Source organism: Colobus angolensis, unplaced genomic scaffold (assembly GCF_000951035.1).
Source record: "Colobus angolensis palliatus isolate OR3802 unplaced genomic scaffold, Cang.pa_1.0 Scaffold222, whole genome shotgun sequence".
Classification (NCBI taxonomy): Eukaryota; Metazoa; Chordata; class Mammalia; order Primates; family Cercopithecidae; genus Colobus; species Colobus angolensis.
In genome coordinates this window covers 50,230-60,042 of record NW_012115400.1, presented here as the reverse complement: position 1 = coordinate 60,042, position 9,813 = coordinate 50,230, and the positions used below count along the sequence as shown (strand labels likewise).

Here is a 9,813-nt window from a genome sequence, read left to right as displayed (position 1 = left end):
CCATAAAAAAGGATGAGTTTGTGTCCTTTGTAGGGACATGGATGCAGCTGGAAACCATCATTCTTAGCAAACTATCACAAGAAGAGAAAACCAAACACTGCATGTTCTCAAGGATCCTGTCTTTTTAATTCAGCACTGTACTTAAGGTTCTAGTCAGGGCAATTGGGAAGAAAAAGAAATAAAATGCATCCTTACTGGAACAGAAGATGTAAGTCCATCTCTACCTGCAGTTGACAGGATCTTATATACAGAAAAGAAGAATCCCCAAAAAGTAATCAGAGAAATAAACTCAGCAAGGTTGAGAAATCTAAGATCAATACACAAAACCCCGGTATTTCCAAATGTTAGCAATGAGCGATGTGAAAATGAAGCAAACGGCTCCATTCATGTGACAATATTGAGGGATAAATTTAACATAAGTGCAAGACTTATACACTAAAATCTATAAAACATTGTTGAATAAAACTAAAGAAGACCTAAACTAGTGGAAAGACATCTTGTGTTTACACACTGGAAAACTTGCTTAAGATGGCAAAATACTCACAAACTGATCTCCAGATTCAATGCAATCTCTATCATAATTCCAACTGTTTTGGCAGAAATACATGAAAATAACCTAAAATTCATATGGAAATATAAGAGACTCTATATAGATCCATGGAATAGAAGTGAGAGTCCAGAAATAAGCCCACAAAAAATGGTCAACTGATTTTTGTTTTTCGGGTTTTGGAAATGGGGGTCTCCACTACATTGTCCAGGCTGGTCTCCAACTCCTGGGCTCAAATGATCCTCCCACCGCAGCTCCCCAAAGTGCTAGGATTACAGGTGTGAGCCACTGGGCCTGGCCTCAACTGATTTTTGACAAGGGTGTCAAGACCATTCAATAGAGAAAGACTAGCCTTTTCAGCAAATGGTGCTGGGACAACAGTATGTCCACGTGCAGCATAATAAATATGGACCCCTAACTCACACCACATAAAAAAATTATTCAAAATGGATCAGAGACCCAAATGTAAAAGCTAAATCTACAAAACGCTTAGAAGAAAACATTAAGAATAAATGCTTCTGATCCTGGATTATGGTATGGTTTCTTAGAAGATATGAAAAGTATGAGCAACAAAAGAAAAAAACATATAAATTGGACTTCATCAAAATTAAAAACTTGCACATTAAAGGACACTATCAAAAAAGTGAAAAGACAGCCCACAGAATGTGACAAAATACTTGGAAATCAAATATCTGAAAGAAACTTTTATCCAGACATATGAAGAATTACAAACCAACAATAAAAACCAAGAAAAGAAGCTCACTGTCATCAGTCGTTAGGAAAATGCAATTCAAAACCACAATGAAATATATTTTATACTCATTAAGATGGCTATAATCAGATACATAATAAGAAAATAACAAGTGCTGGTGAGGATGTGAAGAAATTAGAAACCTTAAACACTGCTGGTGGGAATGCCAAATGGTACAGCCAACTGTGGAAGATTGACAATATCTCAAAAAGATAAACAGAGAAGTATAATATGACCCAGACATTCTGCCCCCAGGTACATACCCAAGAGAACTCAAACATGCTCACACAAAGACACGTATTCAGTGTTTACACCAGCATCACTCATGTAGCTAAAAAGTAGAAACAACCGACATGTCCATCAACTGCTGACTGGACAAACAAAATGTATGGATATCCAATGGAATATTACTCAGCGATGAAAAGGAACGGGTTACTGATACATGACAGCACATGCATGAACTTTGAAATCATCCTGCTGAGTGAAAGAAGACAGTCACAGAAGGCCACATAGCGTATGCTTCTATTTATATTAATGTTCGGAATAAGCAAATCCACAGAGGCAGAAATAGATTAGTAGTTGTCAAGAGAAAGGGAGAAGGGGAGAAAGGAGAGTGATGGCAAACAGATTCAGGGTTTACTTTGAGGATGATGGAAATATTCTAGAATTAGCTAGTGGTGACGGTTGTGCAACACTGTAAATATACTAAAACCCACTAAATTGTACACTTTTGAATGGTTGTGTCTGTCATATGAATTTAAAATATTACACAAAAAGATAAAACCTTTCCATGTTGACAAAACTGCTTCCTAATTTAAAAATAAGCTAAACATGCAAGCCCCGTAGACTGAAGATGTGAAAAGCAGGCACTGGAGCCTACACAAGGCAACAAGCAGCATCTTGTGAGTCTACCTCATTTGCAGGCTATTTACAAAATCTCCTCGGACATTTACTTCTCTAAACCAGGGTTTGGCAATCTTTTCTGTGATGGGCCAGACAGCGAATGGTTTAGGCTCTGCAGACCGTACAATTCCTATCACAACTCCTCAACTCTGCAGTAGGGTGAGAGCAGTCACAGGCAACATCGGTGGGGAGGGATGTATTCCAACAACACTTCATTGACAAAAACAGGGCAGTGGCTGGATGTCGCCCCCAGGCCATCCTTTACTGACTCCTGGTCTAAAGCAAGAATCATCTCCACAAAAGGAACCAGCTCTGTAAACGGCGGGCTGAGGAAATGGGGAAATGAATCCATTTTATCAGTTCTGTGATCCAGCAGCTCATTTGAGAAATGCTTTTAAATAGGCTTATTACTGATTTGTTGCAAGTTACTTTCTTTGCAGAGGTACAATGCCTAAAAAATCCTATCTAATGACTGTCACCAAATCATACCCATTTCTAGCTTGAGCTTCACATTGGCTTCAGGTTATAAATAACTATTTAAATAATCTGATGCATTTTTTCTATTATCCTCTTTCAATATAACATACATACTTGTTGATCTGAGCCAAGAACATTCCCTTCAGTGCATAAAATTCGGCTGTCATCTCTTTTGTGAAGTATTTTAAATTTGTAGATTCAATAACTTCAAGGCCCTGTGAAAAAAAAATGAGTAGAAAAAAAAGTTCCTGAAATTTCCAAACAATGTGAAAACTTCATAAAGTACTAATCTAGGCAGTAAGTCCTATGAGTCATTGACCAATGTACTTTAAATTGACAACAGATTTGCCTACCATGAATATTTACTGATTGACGTTCAGAATTTAAACTGAATCACTAATGCTAAACTTTAAGTATTTGAACCTAAATACTTTGGGACCTTATTTTCTCCAAATAGTTCTTTATAGTTCTAGTTGGTTTCATTGTTCTTATTAAGATTCCTCTGAACATAGTCAAAATCTATCTTAGATCCTCATAATTCTGTAGCGTGTTATTTTTTTCTTTCCTTAAACACATTAACTAAGTATATGGTAGGACAGAGACCACAAGAGACTGTAATTCTTATAAGACTGTAATTCAGTCAAGTAGCTTCCTTTCCCTTTTGTGTTTTGGAAGGACTGTTTTCCCCTTACTGAGGCTGTATTTATAGAGAGTTCGAATCCGCCTTCCTTATATTCTGAACCAGGAGTCCCCACCCGGCCTCATTCCCCACCCGGACTCGTTCTCCACCCAGCCTCATTCTTCAAGCGTCCTGTCCGCACCTGCATGCACTCGTTTTTGCCCATGACGCCTGCCAGCTGGAGGTAGCATTTAACTTGCTGTCTAATCTTCTGGAAGCAATCCACGATAGGAACAGTTGGAATAGTATGAATCCGACTTAATATATCCAGAGCTACATTGACCAGTCCTTGTTTCCGGGCAATTTTTCCGTACTGGATGATCGCTGAAGCTGATGCATGAACCCCAAGCATAGCGTTATTTGAACTGGGATCATGCTGAGAGCTATTCTCATAGGCAGTTACAATCGCTAGAGGGCAAAGAAAGGAATCATCAGACCACACAGATCCTCTTTCAAAGCACTTCACAACAAGGCTTAAATAAAAAATGAAACACACACACACATGGCTTATGAAAATGGGGAGCCGTGTGACAAACCCTCGTTACTTTGTATTTTATGCCATATACAACTTCTAAAAGGTGCTAATTCTTGAGTGGAGTGTTACCTTCTTGGCTAACCAAATCATAAAATGACAAAGGCTGCTCTAAACACGTGGACGCTTGACAAGTTTAGGGGATAAGAGGGGGACCAGGAAAACCAGCAAAGGCCACATAGAGCCACCTGAGCACAGCTTGTCCTGGGACGGGAGCTTCAATGCAGAGTGCCATGGCTCAGAGCATTGATCCCCCCACCGGCCTGCACCATTCTGCCCCAACTAGAAAAATGTAACAGGTACAGAAACAAAAAACAAAACTTTACTTCTTCTACCACCTTCATCTTTCCCCGCACCATTACCACCCCGACCTGCCATCCCCACCCAAAAATAGAAAACCTGAGGGAAAAAAAACAAGCCAAAACACAGAGACGAAACCAGAACCGTGGGGCGTCTGGAAAATTACATGATGAATGCATGCCGGACCAGGTCGGTTTACCCTGGTAATGATGCTGCCTCCACATGAAGATGCTGCTCCAGTGGGACAAGTCGTCAGACACGATGGGCAGCCGGTTCCTCCAGGTCTTCACCACTGTCTTCATGTCGTGCAGGCTGTTGTTCCTCCCCAGGTTGGTCGGCTGTAAGCCTGCGTTGATCTGTGCAGCTTCCTGGAGTTCGATGATTTGCTGGGCTGCCTGATGGGACCAGCATAAGAGATTCCGTGGTAAACGTCAGCAAAGATCAATCGGGAAAAACACACCAGAGTCCATCGGCGGCCTGATTATTGCAAAGATCTTATGGTGTGATTACCAAAGGAAGCACTCTCGTTTACACACAGACACCTGAGATCCACATTTCATTTCCTGTTTAACCCAAACGCTACTTTCCTTATGGTGTCTCCAATTTTAAAACCTCAGCCTGTGGCTCCTGAGAGACAGGATACTGGGAGAACGATGGTACAGACACCAAACATCGCTAATGCGCAGTCCTCAAAACTCCTCTTCCTGCTGTCCATGCCCTTTGCCACCCTCCCTGCCCAGCTCTTTGTCCAGCAACACCCGAGGTCAGGACAGCCTGGTATCCCTGCTGCAGACGTGCCTTTTCTCAACATGCCTGCTAAACCCCACAGCCATACTAAGCACCTGCAAACGTGGTTCTCCTGACCTCTTTGGACCCATGAAATGTAAACACGTTTTGAGTCACCGCCCTACGAGACCGGGAGGTTGACTACCCTTAAATTCCAGATGCACGGTTGGCACCAAACTTCTGATGCCACCTTCTCACCTGGAAGGCCCTGGCCACAATCCTCAGCCAATCCAAATTCTGTCTCTGGTTTCTATGGCGCACACGATATCTCCCTTCTCTCGATCTTTGTTATCCTGATTTTCCGTCTGATCGGCATGGCTCTGAATCAGTCTCCCTCCAACTGTAAATTTGCTTCTACGGCTATGCCTGCTGTCTCTGGTTCAATGCATCTTTGAGGCAGAATCTATTGTTTTAAAATGTTTTTTAAGCTCCTAAACATAGCACCTAGTTCAGTACTCTGTATCTTGGTTGATAGTAATTTTTTAAGTTGCCTAGAAGAATCTGTGCTTTCTGTTTATATTTCAAGTTTAACTCATTACATTCAGATTTCGGAAAGCATTTCCTAATCCAGTCCCCGCAGCTCCCACCAAAAGCTTGCTGAAAACAGAGCAACAGGGTCTGTAACTGAGGGTGGCAGAGTGGGTACTGAAAACAGTCCCTCAGGCAAAATTTCAAACCAGAATCACTGGTGAGGATGTCTTCAATCCCGCAGAAGCTCTAACATTTTTCCTCAACGTTTTAACTGTGGCCTTCCTTTCCTGAGGACGAGTTTAAGTGGGAGAGGACAAGACAAGGGGAAGGAGTTTCATCCTTGCCGTCCAGCGCAGTCTACAGACTAAGCCTGGACACCGGTGCTTGGCTGCACCTGGCCACAGGCCCGTGCTCGTGTTGGGGTGCCGCACGCACCTGCAGGAGAGGCGTGTGCACATGGGACACCACATGGGGCAGCCGCCGCCACTCACGGATGGCCAGGCTGCTGGCCATCTCCACCAGGCGCTCGATGAAGCTGAGCTGCTGTTCCTCGGGGTGGCAGATGGCCAGGTATCCGCGGTACATGTTCACCTTCCAGGCCATCTCCTTTGGACAGCTCACTTCCACCTGACAGTGAAAGAACGCGACAGAGGAAGTGAGAGGCCTTCTTTCCCTCAGTGTAAAGGTTTAAACAGGAAAAAAATCACTTTTTTTTTGTCACTAGTTATGCAAGGCAATAAACAGAAATTAGGCTATAAATAGAGAAGTCATGCATTTACAGTCTTTCCTGGATACTCTCCCTTTCTAAATTCCGTGAGCAGCCAATCTCTCTAGCTATGAAAGCACACCACAGGCTCTTGGCTTTAAGGTCATTAGTTGTTCCAAAGAAGAGAGACTGATCAATGCTGTTAGGACAGATCAGATGAAAAATCACACACTCTGCGTAGCCGGCATATTTTTTTTTGAGACAGAATCTTGCTCTGTTGCCCAGGCTGGAGTGCAATGGTGCAACCTCAGCTCACTGAAACCTCCGCATCCCAGGTTCAAGCTATTCTGCTGCCTCAGCCTCCCGAGCAGCTGGGATTACAGGCGTGTGCCACCATGCCCTGCTAATTTTTTGTGCTTTTAGTAGAGATGGGTTTCACCATGTTGGTCAGGCTGGTCTCAAACTCCTGACCTCAGGTGATCCGCCTGCCGTGGCCTCCCAAAGTGCTGGGATTATAGGCATGAGCCACCGAGCCTGGCCAGACACCACACTTTAAACTGTTAAATATGTATTGATCTCCAGTATGATAAATATCAGTGTAATTTTAATTTTTTTTGAGACAGGGTCCCACTCTGTCATCCAGGCTAGAGTGCAATGTCATGCTCATAGCTCACTACAGCCGCTCCAGGGCTCAAGTGATCCTCCTGCCTCAGTCTCCCAAGCAGCTGGAACTACAGGCATGTACCATCACACCAGGCTAATTTTTGTTTATTTTTTGTAGAGATAGGGGTCTTCCTATGTTACCCAGGCTGGTCTCAAACTCCTGGGCTCAAGTGATCTGCCTGCCTTGGCCTCCCAAAGTGTTGGGATCACAGGCGTGAGCCACCACGCCTGGCCACATGAGTGTTAATTTTGAATTGCTTCCAATTCATAAGGTTATCCTGGGAAATTAAACAGTACAGGTATTAATTCAGGTTTACATGAACATGAGGGAATATGTGCAAATTTTACTGTCGTTTTAAAGCCACACTTTTTTGTCTACTATAAAATGTCCCCCAGATTTCCCGCACTCCAGCGTCAGTTCAATAGAGCAGCGGATGAGCCTGGGCCAACCGCTCCTCAGCCCAGGTGGAGACCAAGTGTTCCTTTCTGCCCTGAAGGCCCTTTTTTTTTGCCCACTACCTTCTAAGAAAGCACTGGAACGCCTCACGTTTTGTTAATCTCTTACCAAGCATTTAAAAATATTAAAAAATTTTTTTTCATGAAAGTTTCCAAACATAATCTCTTTGTGATTAGAAAGATGGAAGGATGTCTCTGTGATGGATGTTTACAGGAATCGCTGTAGCAAGATGAATAAACATTCCTCTTTGGAAAGTAACAATAAAAGCGACACACGTTGGCCAGGCGCAATGGCTCACACCTGTAATCCCAGCACTTTGGGAGGCCGAGGCGGGTGGATCACAAGGTCCGGAGATCGAGACCATCCTGGCTAACATGGTGAAACCCCATCTCTACTAAAAAAATACAAAAAACTTGCCAGGCATGGTGGCGGGCGCCTGTAGTCCCAGCTACTTGGGAGGCTGCGGCAGGAGAATGGCGTAAACCCGGGAGGCAGAGCTTGTAGTGAGCTGAGATCGCACCACTGTACTCCAGCCTGGGCAACAGAGCAAGACTCTGTCTCAAAAAAAATAAATAAAAAAAAATAAAAAAAGCAACAAAAGTTAGCGCCATGATGGTATCTGTCCCAAGGACTACATGCAATAATGGTAATAATGACACCACCCCGCAATTATATGACACTGCAGCTTGTTTTTGACATCTTACTCTTCCATACACCTTTTACATTCATGATGCCTCTTAGTTCTCAATAACCCACCGATGAAGAAATTCAGGAAGGCAAAGAAGACTACTTCCAACATTACCCCCTACGCTGGCACCAACATCACAGGGGGTGGGGCTGGACTCCAACACCAGGTGAGACTGATTTTTGCCAATTACAACACCTACCCTCAATTACACTAAGAACAACGGTGTCTCTTCTATTTTCCCCACTGGAAAAAAGCTAAACCCCTTACTAAATCAAACCAAGCAACTACCCTAGGAAGCACAGAAACAAAGACAAAAGTAATTTGCTGAATCCTTTTCAAGACTACTTGAATTTAGTGCAGATTACCCTGGATGTTTACTCACATATTTGAGTTTTTTTCTAAGCAGTGAGTAACTTACAATTTTTATAAAATGACAAGAATCTATGAAAGAAGAAACGCATCTGTGAGACCTCAGGATGGTGTGACGCTGCATATATCCAGATAAGGGAAACTTTGGGAAGGAGAAAGAAGGGAACATTAAGGTGAGCTACAAATACTTATTCAGCTTTATGTTTTGTCATAATAAAGAAAGAATAAGCAATCGTAAATGCTTTCTGACAGCAAAACATACACAACTGGTCCTCCGTACGTGTGGATTCGACCAACTGTGGATAGAAAATATTCGGGGGAAAAAAACTGCATCTGTATTAAGCAGGTACAGAGCTTTTTCTTATCATTCCCTAAAAACTACAGTGTAACAAAACAACTGCGAATGTAGCAATTACATCGTATTAGGTACTGTAAATAACCTAGACAGGATTTAAGGAACTCCAGCAGCTGTACAGAGATTACATGCAAATACTACACCATTTTATATCAGGGACTTGAGTGTCCATGGATTTTGGTGTCTGCGGGGGGGTCCTGGATACTGAGGGAAGAATGTATTTTTACTGACATAAATGACTGGTTATTTCTCAAAGGAACACAAACTCCCTGCATCCAACGAGTCATTTCCCAGGTCCCAAACCAGAAGTCAACACCTGAGCTCGATTCCATCCTCTAGCTAATAGTTTGTAACTACTTCTAATCTTCAATTTCTCATTCTGTAAAAAAGTGACATTACTCAAATTCAGGAAAGGTGTTAGACTGAGGCAATCAGAAGGAACCTTTCTTTCCCAAAAGCTATCTTTCCACTGCCAAAATGCCTGTTCTACAGGAAATCTCCCAAGAGACTCCTGCAGCTGCAGGGATGCCCCTGGGGCGTCTCACCTGCACCAGCGCCTCCTTCATGGCAGTCCAGTTGGACACCCGCCAGGAGCACTCCAGGACGAGGTAGGGGTTGATGTGGCCTTTGGACTGGCCATACTCCGTCAGGGCTTCCCACTGGTTCAGCTCCTTGGAGCATCTGCAAGACCACAGGTCCAAGAGCAAAAGCTCAGTCATCAGCACACTCAGGCATTCACAGAGGCAGGGATAGGGTTTTAAGGGACAAATTTCCATTCTACAGAAGAACAGCACAGCAAGAGTGGACTTCTGCGGGACACGGAGGTGTGCTCCATTGCGGGGTGAGCCCCTGCCCACCTTGGACGCCACAAACCACCTGCTATTCAGCAGATGGCCCAGAGCACTGGAGCCAGGGACAGTTTACTGCTTCTCCAGTCGACCTGTTTAATTACTCAAGGCTTTAAATGCTGGTCTTGGGTTTCTGTTTGTTCTTTACGTGGCCATAAAGTAGCAAAGCTCTCTTTAAAAAACACTCATTACGGCCGGGCGCGGTGGCTCAAGCCTGTAATCCCAGCACTTTGGGAGGCCGAGACGGGCGGATCACGAGGTCAGGAGATCGAGACCATCCT

General features: G+C 43.5%; 1 protein-coding gene across 1 annotated transcript in view; it reads right to left on the bottom strand.

Annotated features, from left to right (window-relative positions):
• LOC105513112 (transformation/transcription domain-associated protein) overlaps nucleotides 1-9,813 on the bottom strand; it is a gene marked incomplete at its 5' end in the record, with an annotated part of 86,057 nt that overhangs the window by 26,286 nt on the left and 49,958 nt on the right. Inside the window, 5 exons of the mRNA XM_011943947.1 lie at nucleotides 2,793-2,893; nucleotides 3,500-3,765; nucleotides 4,356-4,584; nucleotides 5,882-6,073; nucleotides 9,230-9,365. Coding sequence (XP_011799337.1) covers nucleotides 2,793-2,893; nucleotides 3,500-3,765; nucleotides 4,356-4,584; nucleotides 5,882-6,073; nucleotides 9,230-9,365 — 924 coding nt within the window. The remainder of the gene's footprint in view (nucleotides 1-2,792; nucleotides 2,894-3,499; nucleotides 3,766-4,355; nucleotides 4,585-5,881; nucleotides 6,074-9,229; nucleotides 9,366-9,813) is intronic.